Source organism: Phoxinus phoxinus (assembly GCF_949152265.1).
Source record: "Phoxinus phoxinus genome assembly, chromosome: 12".
NCBI classification, from domain to species: domain Eukaryota; kingdom Metazoa; phylum Chordata; class Actinopteri; order Cypriniformes; family Leuciscidae; genus Phoxinus; species Phoxinus phoxinus.
The window spans coordinates 33,194,180-33,211,285 of NC_136887.1; the positions used below are offsets into that span (position 1 = coordinate 33,194,180).

Here is a 17,106-nt window from a genome sequence, read left to right on the forward strand (position 1 = left end):
TTTTTATCCCTTGTGAAAAAAAAGTGCACTTTAGTGTACTTTTATAAAGTGTACTTATTACACAAATAATATACTTTAAAAGTATACACTTAAGTGTGAATTAAATGCAATCTTTTGGGCGCACTTAATGCACATTAAGTATAATTAATTTCAAATTTATTACATATTAAGTTGAAATAAAATGCAATAAGTTGCCATTAAGAGTGATTTTTTGGAACAACTTAAGTGGGACTTTAATACAACTTTATATCTACTTTCATAATTGCTTCTAGTGTCTTTAAAATATACTTAAAGTGCACTACACAATTTACTGACACGCAATTAATGTGAACTAAAATATACTTTAATGTCAGTTAAAAATACACTTAAGTGTGAATTAAATGTATTGTTTTGGGCGCACTCAATGCACATTAAGCGTAATTAATTTCAAATGTATCACATATTAAGTTGAAATAAAATGCAATAAGTTGCCATTAAGAGTGATTTTTTGGAACAACTTAAGTGGGACTTTAATACAACTTTATATCTACTTTCATTACTGCTTCTAATGTCTTTAAAATATACTTTAAGTGCACTACACAATATACTGACACGCAATTAATGTGAACTAAAATATACTTTAATGTCAGTTAAAAATACACTTAAGTGTGAATTAAATGTATTGTTTTGGGCGCACTCAATGCACATTAAGTGTAATTAATTTCAAATGTATCACATATTAAGTTGAAATAAAATGCAATAAGTTGCCATTAAGAGTGATTTTTTGGAACAACTTAAGTGGGACTTTAATACAACTTTATGTCTACTTTCATTATTGCTTCTAGTGTCTTTAAAATATACTTTAAGTGCACTACACAATATACTGACACGCAATTAATGTGAACTAAAATATACTTTAATGTAATATACATGTACATCGTTCGTTATATAATTAAATACATTTATAATTTAAAAAACTTATAATAAAGTTGTCATTTAGTACATTTCAAATTTTAATAAAAAAAAAATCTCTTACTAACCTAGTTACAATCAAAAGAAACACTACACATAAACACAAACAGTTACAACACTTTAACTCCTTTAGAAAGAGTCTGGAGGACAATGAAGCTTATATGCACAATCATTTTCTTCCTCAAATACAAAGGTACCTAAACATCACAGAAAACATTATGCATTTTTACATTTTCAGAAAACATTCTGTATGATATATAAAATTGTTTTTGTTTCCATGTAATTTACTGGTACTACTACTTTTGGGGTAATTTGGAATTTGGTCCCCATAAAAAAAACACATACACATACACATACACACACACATGCACGCACGCACGCACGCACGCATGCACGCACGCACACACACCTAATATTAACAAAGATGAATAAATACAGTAAATAAATTGTTCATTGTTAGTTCATTTTTGCTAATGTATAAACTAATGTTAGCAAATGAGACTTAATATTAAAGTAAAAATATTAAAGCTCTTAAACCTTTACTAGCACCAACAGGACCAAATGGTTTCTTCTAAAATCTTACTCAATTACAGTGAATGTAAGTTTGTCTAAAAACAAAAAACAAAACAAAATCTGAAGAACTCCAACGGCATAAAAACAAGAAAACCAAAATCGTTTGTCACCAAATGTTTTGAAGTTGTTGAAAAGTGCTGTTTATGTCTATGTCCCAGAAGCTCTCCAGAGTATATGTGAATGGAAATGTTCCAGAGAAGCAGGAAAGTCAGAAAAAATACCTTGAAGAAAGAAAACAAAAACAGAAGGAAAACAATTGTTTATAAAAACAGATCCAGTCCATTATTATATTTGGCTCAATTGAATGAAAGTGATAGATATACAGTTGCGCTTTAAAGTTATACACCTTGCAGTATCTGCAAAATGTTAATAATTATAGTAATAAGAGGGATAACAAAAAATTGTGTTCTCTTTTTATTTAGTACTGCCCTGATGAAGCAGTTTATTCATTCCCCAATCAAATGTCAATACATTTTCGTCATAGTTGTCGTCATTTAAAACTGGTTTTTATTTAGTTATCGTCTCGTTTTCGTCTGTGAAAAAATGTCGGTGACGAAAATAATGATACAAATTATTCGTCATTAGTAACATTGCAAGATGTCTGTGGATGAACACCAGTTGTTTGAAACAGCTTTGGCCGCTACAATGAACAAGAGTTAGACTTTTATCTAAAAGAGGAACCGAAGACGGTGCTCAAAACGTTCCTTTGTAAGAAGGATGTTTTTACTGTTTTGCCGGCAAGAGTCTAATCTACCAGTTAGCTCCGCTGGTAGCTAGGCGTATGGAGCTTAGTTGTGATTGGTCGTACTAGTATTATCCAATTGCGTGCAGTGAGATTTTCAAATACATGCTTGGTGCCGCCCCTCGAGTTGGGTGATTTATATTACTCAATGCCAGACCCTTAATCTTTCGGATTTGGGTCTGGATTTCCAGGCTAGCAGTTCCTGGATGTTAAAGTTGAATTTACTGTCCAATTCGAACCACTGAATTTGCGAAGCGGAAACATTTTTTTGACCGAAAATCACCTGTTAAATATTATAGGTTGTATTTTTAAACCATTTGAATATTTTTGAAGTAAAATATTAAAGGTGAATATGGATTATTGGATTTTTAATAATGAAAATGGGTTTGAAATGTTTTTAATCGAAATATTCACAGCTTAAATTTCAACCCAATGCAAGCCCTAAAAATACAATGCATTAAAATGCAAGCATAGTTAATGCAATGCATTTTTTTTTTTCAAGTAGTGCAATTCAACAGGCTTTTTTGTTTCAAAAACATTTGCCATTATTTTACTTCCATACCCAAGACCCATGCAAACGTTTCCTCATCTTGGCTTGTAAGTTTCAGCTTACCGTGCAAATCTTCATGAAGGATGTTCCTGTATTTACTGGTACCACGGTTGACACAGCAATTCTGCGGCCCTCTTCCTTTGGTTTGATACCTGTAAAATATATGATGATTATAGGGGCATCTGTAAATGCACAGGTGGGAATTTATTACTTACAAATGGAGAAGATTTAAAGTATTTAAAAGCTATAGGGATAGTAAGTGACTTGATAGCAGTGTTTCAGCTTGATCAGGGTGTGCTGTCTGTGCAACAATTCATGACAAATTATGTAACGTTAACATCACCTCATCAATAAAGGCCTGTGATTCCACACCGCTTGCACTGTATCTCCAATCACAAATGAACTGATCCTGCAAAATGAACGTGTAACTCCAGATAAGCACAAAAAAATAACATATTCCAAAACAAATAGTAACTGAACAACTCACTCTTCAAATGCAAAAATAAAAAAATAATGCTACATTACAAGCATTATTTCTAGAGTGATATATTAAATATTTATGGTGGTTATAACATTGATTATATGTATTAAATGTATATAAATGTCTTCGAGTGTTACAATATTGGATCTGTATTTAGCAAATTTGTCATTTAGTAATGTTTAAATGATTTAAAAAGTCGGTTTAATTAAATTATACATTTTTTCAGCAGCCAAATTCGTCGAACACACCCACACGCGAACATATTATGATGTAAGAAATTATTAGAATGCAATCATAGATAAATTATTGAAAACCTGATTAATTCACCTCCCGAGTTTATTGCGTCTGTCTGCGATGAAAATAATATAATGTGTTACACTCTTAATCGCAATAACAACTGTCATGTTACGGTGAAAATTTTAAAATAAAGAAAGCATCAAGATATACTTACTTGACTCATTATTGCAGTATAACGTCTCATCTGTAATCAAACGTGGCGTTCTCTTCCTGATTGCGCAGCTTCAGTTTCCTTTCCTCACGAATCGCGATTACAGAAACATAACAGTGCATTTTTCAAACTCTAGTGAAGTCGTGCGTCATCGTGACGTAGTATTTCTGGCGCATGCGCATTAAATAAAGTTAATATATTTCATGCATGGTTATATTTCAGCTTTTTAATTTCTGTTCAAACTCATTGTGTTGTTAGACTCTGTAAGTTCACAAAACTTGATTCATTCACCTAACTAAAAGTCAATCATTTTTATAGTGTAGTGTAGTCTAATTTAAATTAAATGTATTTTAACTGAATTTAAATGCAATTTAATTTTGTTTAGATTTGTTTAACTTTGCTCACAACTAAATGTGTTTAATTTACTTAGATCAACATAATGATATTAAAAGTATTCTCTACACGTAAAGTACAATACATTAATATTACATTAAGAACTCCTCTCATAAATTACATTTTATTGTCAAATATTATGTAGAAAACTGACACTTTTAATTGAGTTCATAGAGCAGAAGCTGGTGATAAAAATGTCAACAATAAGTTGTGCTGGAGTATACTGTATAAACAAATGTATTGCAGTTTAGAGGAAAAATACATTTCAAGTGCATTAATGCACACAATATATTATAGACTAAACACATTTAAAATACATAAACAAAATAATTTTGGACAACACACTTGAGTTGAAATTAAAAACAATTATTTTCCATATTTTCCATTAAAATTATTATTTTATTTAGTATATTAGTCAATACATCAAAATAACTGTTTAAGTAAAACTTAATTAGACATTATTACAAAGTGCATTTGTAAAAAGTGCACTTAAGTGTGTTAAGAAATATTGTGATGAAAGTGTACTTACTTTAAGTTAAACTTAATTAGACATTATAACAAAGTGCATTTGTAAAAAGTGCACTTAAGTGTGTTTATAAATATTGTGATGAAAGTGTACTTACTTTAAGTTAAACTTAATTAGACATTATAACTAAGTGCATTTGTAAAAAGTGCACTTAAGTGTGTTTATACATATTGTGATGAAAGTGTACTTACTTTAAGTTAAACTTAATTAGACATTATAACAAAGTGCATTTGTAAAAAGTGCACTTAAGTGTGTTTATAAATATTGTGATGAAAGTGTACTTACTTTAAGGTAAACTTAATTAGACATTATTACAAAGTGCATTTAAAAAAAGTGCACTTAAGTGTGTTAAGAAATATTGTGATGAAAGTGTACTTACTTTAAGTTAAACTTAATTAGACATTATAACAAAGTGCATTTGTAAAAAGTGCACTTAAGTGTGTTTATAAATATTGTGATGAAAGTGTACTTACTTTAAGTTACACTTAATTAGACATTATTACAAAGTGCATTTGTAAAAAGTGCACTTAAGTGTGTTAAGAAATATTGTGATGAAAGTGTACTTACTTTAAGTTAAACTTAATTAGACATTATTACAAAGTGCATTTGTAAAAAGTGCACTTAAGTGTGTTAAGAAATATTGTGATGAAAGTGTACTTACTTTAAGTTAAACTTAATTAGACATTATTACAAAGTGCATTTGTAAAAAGTGCACTTAAGTGTGTTAAGAAATATTGTGATGAAAGTGTACTTACTTTAAGTTAAACTTAATTAGACATTATTACAAAGTGCATTTGTAAAAAGTGCACTTAAGTGTGTTAAGAAATATTGTCATTAAAGTGCATTCCCTTTAAGTACACTTAAGTGGTATTTAATTTGAACTATATTATATTATCTGCAAGTGCACTTTTCAAAAAGTATACTTTTATGATATTAAGCACAAAAAAAGTACGCTTTCAATACAATTAAGCACACTTCTTTTTCACAAGGGTAACTGTATACAGTAACTTCTTCTGTTGTTTTGTATGTAGACCACTGTATGTGCAACTTTGTGTTGGTTGGGATGTACACTGTGTACATTGTTTTTGTGGGAAAAATAATATATATTTGTGACTGTATTTGTTTGTTCTGGGTATAGAAACAATATTCTCAAATATTTTACAACACACTTATACTGTCTGTAGTAACACTGAACAAAAAAAAAAGGCCTTAGTCATTATGATGAATGGAGAAGAAGTGTTTTACATTGAGCACATCAGTGTTCAACTGGTTCTTATAAATGTCTATTCTATGATGGTGTGTGTGTGTCATTTGAAAACAAAATACCATTTTGAGAAGAAATAACATTGTTTTGAATGTAAAGTTTCATTTTGCAGAAGAACTGAGGGGTTTTGCCCATTGTGTGTGTGTTTTTTGATTTGTGTGTATAGTTCTGAGAGTATGAGGCATGCTTTCAGAAAATGTGTGTAAACGATTGAGAAAAACTGTAATTAAGGTGTATAGTTTCCATGACAGGGTTCAAGATACATATTTGCATTACTACTGAAGCTGCCAGTTTGCTATGGTTTCAATTGATTATTTAACGGTGCACTCAGTGTCCGCATTCATTCACTCGTTTTCATTCACTCCTTCAAGTGCACTATATTAGTGGAGTAATGTAGGGGATAGGGGTGCACTGTACACAGCCTAGAGAACTAAAACATGCAGAAAATTCCTCACAGAATAAAGAAATGTTTTGAAATGTAAAATCTTTTGCTCTGGTTGTATAGCCTACTTCACATTTGGGCAAATTAGAAAAGTGGCATACTTGTGCACTGCACTGTGTATATATTCTGTACTGCAGAAACATTAATACAGAGTAGTATGCAAGTATGAAATTGTGAGCAACTGTGAAATGAGTAGACATGTAAGGTCTACTCGACACCATAGGCTACATATCAAGCTCTTTTGGCCAGTGCGAAAGCATAAGGACACTAAATGACTGGCCTGGTCATTATGACATCACTGATCTCTGACCCCGCCCCCAGAGAGCACCAGTGACACTGTTGCCATGGGAGACCGAGCCGGCCGCTGTCGTCCAATCAGGAGGCAGGAACAGGATTAGAGAGAAGGACACATGGAACAAGTTGGAACATGAATATGAATATGTTAGTAAACATTCTTTCTGACTAACTGTGGACGATGTGTGTGTGTGTGTGTGTGTGTGTGTGTGTGTGTGTGTGTGTGTGTGTGTGTGTGTGTGTGTGTGTGTGTGTGTGTGTGTGTGTGTGTGTGTGTGTGTGTGTGTGTGTGTGTGTGTGTGTGTGTGTTTCATGGTTTGACTCAACTGTGAGGAACGAATGAACCCAGAATGATGGTAAAACCTGAAATCAGCTAGATTAAGGAAAACGGCTTAATAAAATTTAGAAATGCATATAAAATAAAATAAAATTACATGAAATACATTTCAATGCATGAAAAAGCAGGTTCAGGGTTAAAAGGTTATAGAAATATTATCTCAAATATAAAACAAAAGCAGTCTAAAGTCTGCACAGAAAAAGAGAAAAACAAATAAGCATCTGAAAGTAAATGCATTCATATTCAAATCCATTGATGTAAAAAAGGTGTGTCTAATTAGAATCAGTAAGATAATACTGATTAGAGCTCATTAGATTACAGACCACACTGAACAAGTCAGGACACACACACACACACACACACACACACACACATTAACATTTCGTCATCTCGCACTCTTTTTCTGAGCGTAGGCTACATCACTAATAATAAACATAATAGTCTCTCTGTGTGCTTGAAAATATGGTTAGTTTCATTGAGCAGAACTTGACTGCTGTCATGAAATGAATGGAAATGTCGATGTCAATGAGGGATGCTAATATTCATAAAGAAAATCAACTTTCTTGAAGAAAAAAAAACTACACAGACATCGAAACACAGCCAGTTACTTGAAGAAAATAAAGTTGTGTATATCGTGTGTTGGTCTGAAATAGATCATCACTGCCCTCTGCAGGACATTACGTGTTATTGCTACTGAACTGAATTACTGTGTCTAATGTCGTCTCTTGCTATTTCTCAATGTCAAGGATACTTCCTTGGCAGGACCGGTCCTTCCAAGTCATTTCCTTCAGAGGCTCCTCTTTTGCATTCGGAGAACACGTAAATGGAATTATTCTGTGAAAAATTTGTAAAACAAATAAAATAAAAAATAAATTCAAATCAAATCTTGTTTTTCATGCCCTGAGAGCAATAAAAACACATAGGAAAAAAAATCCTGACTGAGGTTATCATAATTCATGCATGAAAGGGTTAAAAATGTGCATAAACAATTATTTCCATACTTTTCTCCCACCTTGTACTTGGTTTTTAAATTGTCCCACTTTTTTGAACAAGATAGCAAGGCTGCGCGCATAGGATTGTGGGTGATTTGGGAGCGCGAAGGATACACATATGCATCATTTCCTGTATATGAGAAATTTTCCGAACGAAGGACTCCTCGGGAATTCCCAGGATCCTCGACATTGGAACAATCCTTCAGCGGATGTCGATGATGTAGCATCCTCGAAATTCTGTCCGGCTTCCGAGGAGAGAAACAGTTTTGTCTGTCTTCAAAAGAGGAACTGTCCTAAAACACAAACAATCCTGATGCTTTCACAAGGTCATGTGGCTGGAAACTCACATTATGCTGAACATATTTGTTCCTCTTTCATTTGGAAAACCCTTTCTGGTGGCAATGAGAAACTGAAAACAGATCGGCTCTCCATTTCGAGTCACGGTGATATCAACAGCCAGAAGTTCACACAGATTCTCACTTCACAAGTGTCACAAGAGTTTCTTACTAAGTGTTGGTCAATAAATAGATCTTATTTTTTACAGGTCAGTGAACAGAAGCTCAGATATGCAAATAATGACTCACAATTAAAAATAAAAATAAAAAAATCATATGACTTGATCGTGTATCTACCGAACAAATAGGCTATGTAGTCATTTACCTTTTAAACATTTAAAGTAAACAGACCATCGAATAATTATTCAAAGAACAACGGCCTACTTTTTATACAACCAGTTCAACAACAATTCTTTGATGAATATGAAATCATATGATTCACTAAAATTTTGAGAACTGCATTTAATCCACATATTAATAAAATTATATGATCAATAAGTTTTGACTACATGTTTTTACATTGCTTTAACTCATCAAAACTAGTTAAGAAATTTTCAACTTTAGTATAAGTTGCAAGATTCAACTAGTTGATTTAAGTCAGTTTAATGTAATTTAAGTTGAAATGACTTAAGTTGATTTAAACAAGTTAATTGTACTTACAAATATTTTAAGGCATCAACTTTTTTTCACAGTGAAGTAAATAAATAAATCTTATTTAACATTATTCAGTTTTTCAGAAAAAATAATCTTATTGTTTGTTGAGTTTTTGTCTAGTCATGCACACAGAAACTAGAAAAGTGTCAAGTTAGCACATCTGAACACTTTGTGTAAATGTTTTGACTTTTGAGGAAGTGATTTTTAGACACAACTTTATTGGGAATTATACATCCTTCATTTGCACGTTTGATTCTCACTGCGATCACAAGTCTCTTCAGGTATGTGAAAGATTCATGTTTGTAACTATTTACAATAAGGTTAATTTGTTTACATTAGTTAACATGAACTAATAATGAAGAATACAACATTTATTATTATCTCAATGTTAATCTCATCATCAAAAGTATCAGTATCTGTTAAATTGTGAACTAATATGAACTGACATTTTTATGAACTACAATGAACAGTTTAATAAATGCTGTAAAGTATTGCTCATATGTTAATGCATGAACTAATGATAACAAATGAGACCTTATTGTAGTGTTACCAGTGTATTTTTGATTTATTTTCTCTCTCGTCTGAAACAACGTTATGAAAAGTCAAACAGCTCAAAATCTTCCAGTTCATGAAAAGCAATATTCTCACTTGGAAAGCGGGAGTTATTGTCATAGGGTCTGTATTTTAGTAACGGTCCAAATAAGTAAAATTTAAAAAACTTTTTTTTTTTTATTATTATATTTTTCCAATAATTTGAAAACTTTCCTAATAAGGATAGCTTTTGTGAATACAATGTAAAATTCACAATCATACTGGGTAATTTATTCTGGATATAAATAAAAAGTTGTTCTCATAGTGTGTTAAACTGGGTCAAAATGTCACATGCTTTTATATGTTTTAATTTTATACAATTTATTGATTCCAATGTGTTCGTGTGACAGATTGAAAAGGAACATGTGTATTTTAAAAAAAACAAAAAATGTCTGTGTACACCGTAATATATAACTATATATATATATTCGCTGTTTTGAATATGTAGAAAAGTCTCTAAAATATAAATATGTAGTTTATTATTCTGAGTTTATCTGTGATCAGTTAATTGGCACGATACGTTATTTGACATTTAGTTTTATAATCATTTAACTGTTAAAATGTAGCTAAATTAATTTGCAATTTAATGAAAAGTGCCACTGTGCGTGACAACATGCCCCGCTCAGTCACTCATGTTCAGCCTGTCTCTGTTTAATCTCTGATTCTCACAGGTTTTCTGTTCTTCCTAAAGCAATGAAGCCGTGTGTTTCAGGAGTCATCCGGGTGAGATCATGTTTCCATTACAGAAACAGTGAACTTCACGGTCATGTGTCCTTCCTGTTCAGTTCCAACAACAACAACAACAACAACAACAACAACAACAATAAAAAAAACATATGCTATTGATTTTCAAAATTTCATATTTTCTATTATTTGGTCAGATAACATCTGAATGATTGCAATGTACATGTTATTAATAAGTCAAATACTATGTTTTGAATAAGATAAGGAACTGTTGATCTCTTATTTGTGAGGATGGAACTGACAAATTATCTGTACATCCTTTGACTGAAAAAAACATATAAACCTTATGAATCAAACCTTATTCTGATTAATCTGATATCCAATTGTTAAAATTATCCCCGTTATCTTCAGAATCCTCCAGGTCGAGCACCTAAAAGAAAGCGAAGTTCATCTGAAGAAGAGAGAAAGACGATGTAAGATTTTATTACTTTCAAATGACAGATTTGAATCGTTACATTTAATTTCACACCTTTTTTAAATCACACATTTAATAACATTAATTGTAAATCTTGTCCGGATCATAGTAAAAATGTAAGTTTTAAATGAAAGTGTAAATTCTATGATTTATGTTAATGCACAAAGATGGTTATGTCTTGAGATTATTTCTTTATTTTTCTATAGACAATCAGTTGATTTGCCATATAACTTTCGTTATGAAGAAATAGTCGATAATGATATTCGGACAACTGTCACTCCCGCAGGTAAACCTTTTACAATCACAATTTTGACTTTAAATTGACTTTAAAATCTTTAGAATTCAGTCCATATGAGTGTATTTCTGACGATCAGATCACTGTGCATAATTTATTGCAAGTCGATAATCCGAGGGCTGGAAGTGAAAAAGGCCTTATATTAAAATGCGCATAATTATTAAAGCAGGTTTTCTTAAATGGACCAAAAAGAGATTTAACTCACACTGAAAATTAAAAAATTATTGAACGCCCATGAGAAGGATGCAATACTATAAAACATTTTTGTAAAATTAAGGTGTGACCAGTGGACAAGAAATGATCATTGGGACGAGAAGAAACTTAACTGCAAAAGACTTTAAGAAAATGTGAAAACTTAGATGTGAAACCATCAGGAACCCGTCAGTCTCCAAGCTGGATACTTAAATATCAATATGTCTTTAAACGATAGGGTATATCGCAGCCACCACACTTGGCGGGAGTTACGTCCTGCTCCTTATGTGGGTGGCTAGCATAGAAGTCGCTCCCCTCAGACGTCTTCAACTGAGGGCAGAGCCGCATGGTTCAGACTTGTTGACTTCACTGGGTTTTCAAGTGGGCACCCCACTTCACCGGTGTTTCGTCAACTAGCCCACGACACCTCAATGGGGCTTGACAGCAGATCCAGCGTCCTGGAACTGCTCCCTCGGTCATTCAGGACTTTACCACTCAGCTCTGACCCCCACCCTCTCTGCCAGCCTGGTTTAGCCACCGCTCGCTCCTCTTCAACCACAGCCATCTGGATGCTGTCTCTGCCTGCTTTGCTGTATTGTTCACCAGGTTCTTGCGGGTTGCCCCTCTAACCCCAAGCGTCCCCAATGCTCTCCAAAGTGACTGTCCCGGGAACCCCCTGCAACCCACCTCCACCGGTAGATTCCAGGCTCTCCAACCCCTCTGCTGGCTCTCAGAGATGAGGGACTGATACTTCCCTAGCTTGCGTTCGTGTGCCTCCTCGATCCTTTCCTCCCAGGGTACTGTCAGCTCTATTAGGGCCATCTGTCTTGTTGCCTGGGACCAGAGCACGATGTCCGGTCGGAGGCTGGTTACGGCAATCTCCTCTGGAAACTTGAGTTGCCTTCCGAGGTCAACTCTCATCTCCCAGTCCTCTGCCGTACCAAGGATCCCTAAACATCTGTCCTCCTTGCCTGCCTTCTCCCCAGGCCTGAGGAAGCTAATGAAGCGGGGGCCTTTATCTTGGGCCTTGGTTCTTTTCCGCTTCCTCTCCTTCTCTAGCCCATCGGCCAGTTGTGCCAGCACCTGATCATGGCGCCACCTGAACCTCCCTTCAGTCAGACCTGCCCGACAGGATGACAGAATGTGCTCCAGGTTTGCCGGCCTCTTGCACAGTGCACAGAAAGGATCCTCTGTCAGTCTCCATCTATGTAGGTTTGTTGGTGTTGGCAGGACATCATACACGGAGCTAAGGAGGAACTTTATTCGGTGCCCCTCCATATTCCAGATGTCCTTCCAACTGAGGGATCTTCCTCTGACACTTTCCCACCGGGTCCAGCTGCCTTGCTGTTTCATGGCTACTGCCCTGGCTTGTCTACTCTCTTCCTCCACAGCCCGGATCTCCTTCTGCACCATCCCTTTTCTGTCCTTTGCCCTTGCCTCCTTCCAGCTTGCTCGGGTGATGACTCCCAGGCCCAGCCTCCCCTGGGTCACCGTGCCCATGATGTCTGCATGCTGTAAGCGTTCCTCCGCTTCCCTCAGAGCTCCACTGGCCTTCCACTTCCGTCCCGTCTTCACTACGATGTTGGCCTGTCGCACAGCCTGATCATTACTGTCGCGCAACATCATGGCCAACCGAACTTTGGCTGTCTTAAATTCCTCCACGACTGATGTAATTGGCAATTGCAATTTGCTCCCTGAGCTGTAGAGCCCTATAGAGCAAAAGCTTTTGGGGACAGACAGCCACCTCCTAAGGAAGTTGTTAATTTTCCTTTCCAAAGCCTCCACTGTTGTCAAGGGGACCTCATACACAAGCAATGGCCACAGGAGCCTTGGAAGGATGCCGTGTTGGTAGCCCCAAACCTTGTACTTGCCGGGCAGGCCACTCCTCTCCAGGGCTTTCAGCCAATAAAATTAGTCTTCATGTTTTGTCTCTTGGAAATGCACATTTGCCAGTAGCTTGAGTTGACAGTAGTGCTGTCTCCTTGTGTTGACATTGTGAAACTGCATGATTTGTAAACGATACGTGATGATTTGTGAATGGTACTATCTATGTATCATATAGGCTATCAATTTTTCCTTGCTTTTACTTTGTGATTATTTTAATTCACGTATTTAAAGCACGTTGAATTACCATAGTGTATGAAATGTGCTATATAAATAAACTTGCCTTGCCCATGGCGGGTCACATGTAATGCGTTTTAGACGAGCTGCGGCGGGCCGGACTTTGGACACCCGTGCTCCAGAAATACAAGGCTTCAGGTTCTCAGAGACTTCTAGAATCCTGAAACATGACCACATTTAATAAGAATCACAAGCTGAAGTGAAGTAGGCTGAAGACCGACTTTTTAAAAAAGGTTTTATAGAGTGATGGCGATAGGTTGAGAGTGACTCAGCATCACTTCCTCTAGCCTACGTTTGAAAAATCAATCAAATTATCCAACACGATCTCATGAAAGTGCGTATCTATACTATACCACGAATGTTATTTCTCGTACCATTTATACGCCAAAAATGTGTTTTTGTTTTGCGTGCATATACGCATTGAAAACCCGTAGGTGTTTAGGGGTGGGAGTGTGCGTGCGTATTGACGGGCGTGCACGCGAAATCTGCACGCAAATACTATTTTGGGCTTATACATGGCTCGAGAAATAACATTCGTCGTATAGATACGCACTTTCATGAATGTTTTGGGAGTTTGTTTTAAGTCCACCTCGCTCATTGTTAGTAGCGGCTCACACTATGATTCCAGATGTTGTCTGACTCAAACTGGTGCTGTGTCCTAAACAACTCGTGCTGTAAAATGTCCTCTTCTTTACAGGAAAACTGCATTATAATGATAAATAATGACAAGTGTGACACTGGCTGAATGGCTATTTGTGGTTCAAGAGAACTGTAGTTTGTAGCTACCATACTGCATTTTTTTATATTTTCACATTGTTTTAATTAACAGAGAAGAAAACGGATAAATCCATAATGATTAATACTTAGTCATGTCTTGTATGAAGCACTGTAAAAAAACAGGCTTGAAAAAGCTGAAACAAGACTGAAGAATGAAGACTGATCTAAAGCTGATGTTTTCTTCAGATGTCCAGATCTCGTCTGAGCAGCTGAGTGTGATTTTGTGGAGTAGGAACATTCCTGATCATCCTCATCATCATCCTCCTCAGGATTGTAGGAAAGGAAACGGGCTTCAGAGGTTCATCTCAGGCTTCAAGAACATTTCATCTTCATTGATGCTCAGGATCAGGACCAGAAATGATGATCCAGGACCTCTGTCACAGTAACTTAAGTCACTTTTTGGAAAATATGTACTTTTAAGTGCGTATTTAAAGGTGGCTACTTTTACTCAATTCATTTACAGGTGAAAGTCGAAAAATGAGAATATGGTGCAAAAGTTCATTTATTTCAGTAATTCAACTTAAAAGGTGAAACTAATATATTATATAGATTTATTACATGCAAAGTGAGATATTTCAAGCCTTTATTTGTTATAATTATGATGATTATGGCTTACAGCTTATGAAAACCTTTTCACAATATTCTAATTTTGATTTTGGGGTTTTCATAAGCTGTAAGCCATAATCATCACAATTATAACAAATAAAGGCTTGAAATATCTCACTTTGCATGTAATGAGTCTATATAATATATTAGTTTCACCTTTTAAATTGAATTACTGACATAAATTAACTTTTGCACCATACTCTCATTGTTCCAGTTTCACATGTACGTTTCACATTGACCACAGCCCAAGATTTGCACTGTTAGTACGTTTGGCAGAGGCACGAGTGACCAAAGGTTTGGCTGTGAATATGGACTATTGAATATTGTTGAGCTCCTGATGAACAGTTTCAGTGGAAACAGAAGAGTCGTTTAAATTCTGCATTGTCATCATCAATACGCATTCAAACTGTAAGTTCAATTGTGGGATGGAAACTACACTCTAAAAAAATGCTGGGTTGTTTTAACCCAAGTTTGGGTCAAATATGGACAAACCCAGCCATTGGGACTTGATAGGTTAAATTTTTAAATTGCATTTTTGATCCAACGTTTGGGTTTGTTCATATTTGACCCAAAATTGGGTTAAACCAAGCCAGTATTTTTTAGAGTGATCAGAAACATAACCAGGATCTTGTCCATGCAAAGCACTTTATGCTTGCTTCAAAAATGAAATTGATACCAAGCGCAGTGTTGAACTCGCTGTAGATGAGATAAAGAGTTCTGACTAACATACACATTCAAAGCATTGCCGTAATCAAGACAAGAATAAATAAAAAAGTTTATGGTCTTCTCAAAAGCTCGAGCACAGCTACCTGACAATTGTGGCATTTTGTCATTAGATGGGAAATCAATTGAAAGAGTGTCTTCATACAAGTACTTGGGGATATGGATAGATGATAAGCTTTCCTTCAATGAACATGTTACTGCTTTAGTTAAGAAACTTAAAGTCAAGCTCGGCTTCTATTACAGAAACAAATCTTGCTTTACTTTTAGTGCTAAGAAGAAACTTGTGGAAGCTACTTTTCTGCCTGTAATTGATTATGGTGATACATTGTACATGCATGCTGCATTTTCCATCCTGCGTCATGTTGATTCAGTTTACCATGCATCACTACGATTCATAACAAATTCAAAGTCCCTTACCCATCACTGCATTCTTTATGATTTAGTTGGTTGGACATCACTTAAAATTCGTTGACAACAGCACTGGTATATCTTTATCTATAAAGCTATACTTGGCAAATTTCCACTGTACCTCTGTAACCTCCTTTCTGTTTGCTCTGGTACCTATCAGCTACGCTCCTCAAAGTGGTTGCTGTTTAATGTGCCACGAGTTACAACCGAATTGGGAAAAACTGCTTTTTCTTATCTAGCACCTTGGGGGTGGAATAATCTACAAAAAGAGCTAAAGTTAGAAACCCTTATGTCCATAAATGAATTTAAAACTACTGTAAAGAGTGTTGTGAAGGAGACATGTTCTTGTTTTTCTTGAGCCTCATTGTGTTTTTATTTTTTTAACATTTTGTACTTCTTTTATCGTGAAAATGTAATTTGGTGTTTGTTATGTAAGCATTTGTTGTGATTTGGCTGTTACCTTGGCCAGGTCTCTCTTGTAAAAGAGATTTTGAATCTCAATGGGACCTCAAAAGGTATAATAAATGCATGCATTTCTTTTTTACAAATCAGTAAATTTAGCAAGAACAGGTTTTATCGTTTGCATTTCCAGCTTATAAATGTTCAAAGTAAATATATGAATGTATGGTAACCTGCATTCCTTTCAAATCTCCCACATTATTCCGATCTGCTTCATCATTTGGGTTACAAAACCAGTGATGCTGGTGATTCTTTTAACATTAAAATATGATTTTGGCTTTATATTTTTTTTTTCTTTTTAAGTTTCTATTTTGAAGAAATATGGGAAACTGCAATGCGATATAATGTGCTGTATATATATATGATTATCAGTATGTAATAAAATGTGTAAAATAGAAGCTTTCTGCTTTACCTTTTATTAAACATTACCGTTCTTATATTAAAACATGTGACCAATATTGCCCATATTAATAATGAAATATATTCAGGATATGATTCCAGGATAAGTTTATTTCTGACAGCACAGCAGAACTTTTAAGACACATTTATATGTTCAATATAAGGCACAAATCATGACTTCATTTCATTAAAGTTTGTTTCAAACACATTCAATGAAATCAGAGCTGATTTTTATGACAGTTTAAGACGGACAGGAGGAAACCCGCAGTGACTTCATCAGCTTTATGAAGCATCTGGCTTCACAGTTAAAACAGAAGCAAAAATGTAAAGAATATCTGGAGATAAATGACTCAGAACCGATGAGCGGACGCATCATGAGACGGGTCAGAAGAGG

General features: G+C 34.9%; 2 protein-coding genes and 1 long non-coding RNA gene across 3 annotated transcripts in view; 1 reads left to right on the top strand and 2 right to left on the bottom strand.

Annotated features, from left to right (window-relative positions):
* Positions 1 to 875: 875 nt before the first annotated feature.
* Positions 876 to 3,886, bottom strand: LOC307008144. The gene is made up of 4 exons (XR_013799760.1): positions 3,749 to 3,886; positions 3,160 to 3,225; positions 2,880 to 2,968; positions 876 to 1,745 (listed from the first exon to the last, which is right to left on the bottom strand). It is a non-coding gene; the product is annotated as an uncharacterized lncRNA (long non-coding RNA).
* Positions 3,887 to 9,197: 5,311 nt separating this feature from the next.
* LOC307008209 (uncharacterized protein) lies at positions 9,198 to 14,603 on the top strand. Its single transcript, XM_079630898.1, has 5 exons — positions 9,198 to 9,263; positions 10,245 to 10,296; positions 10,669 to 10,730; positions 10,939 to 11,018; positions 14,304 to 14,603. Exons 2-5 carry the CDS (start codon positions 10,267 to 10,269, stop codon positions 14,501 to 14,503), a joined length of 372 nt encoding a protein of 123 aa, XP_079487024.1. The 5' UTR covers positions 9,198 to 9,263; positions 10,245 to 10,266; the 3' UTR covers positions 14,504 to 14,603.
* Positions 14,604 to 15,027: 424 nt separating this feature from the next.
* dock2 (dedicator of cytokinesis 2) overlaps positions 15,028 to 17,106 on the bottom strand; it is a 116,813-nt gene continuing 114,734 nt past the window's right edge. Inside the window, exon 50 of the mRNA XM_079631067.1 lies at positions 15,028 to 17,106. This exon is cut by the window's right edge and continues 28 nt beyond it. Within this exon, the coding sequence (XP_079487193.1) occupies positions 17,063 to 17,106 (44 nt within the window). The 3' untranslated portion in view covers positions 15,028 to 17,062.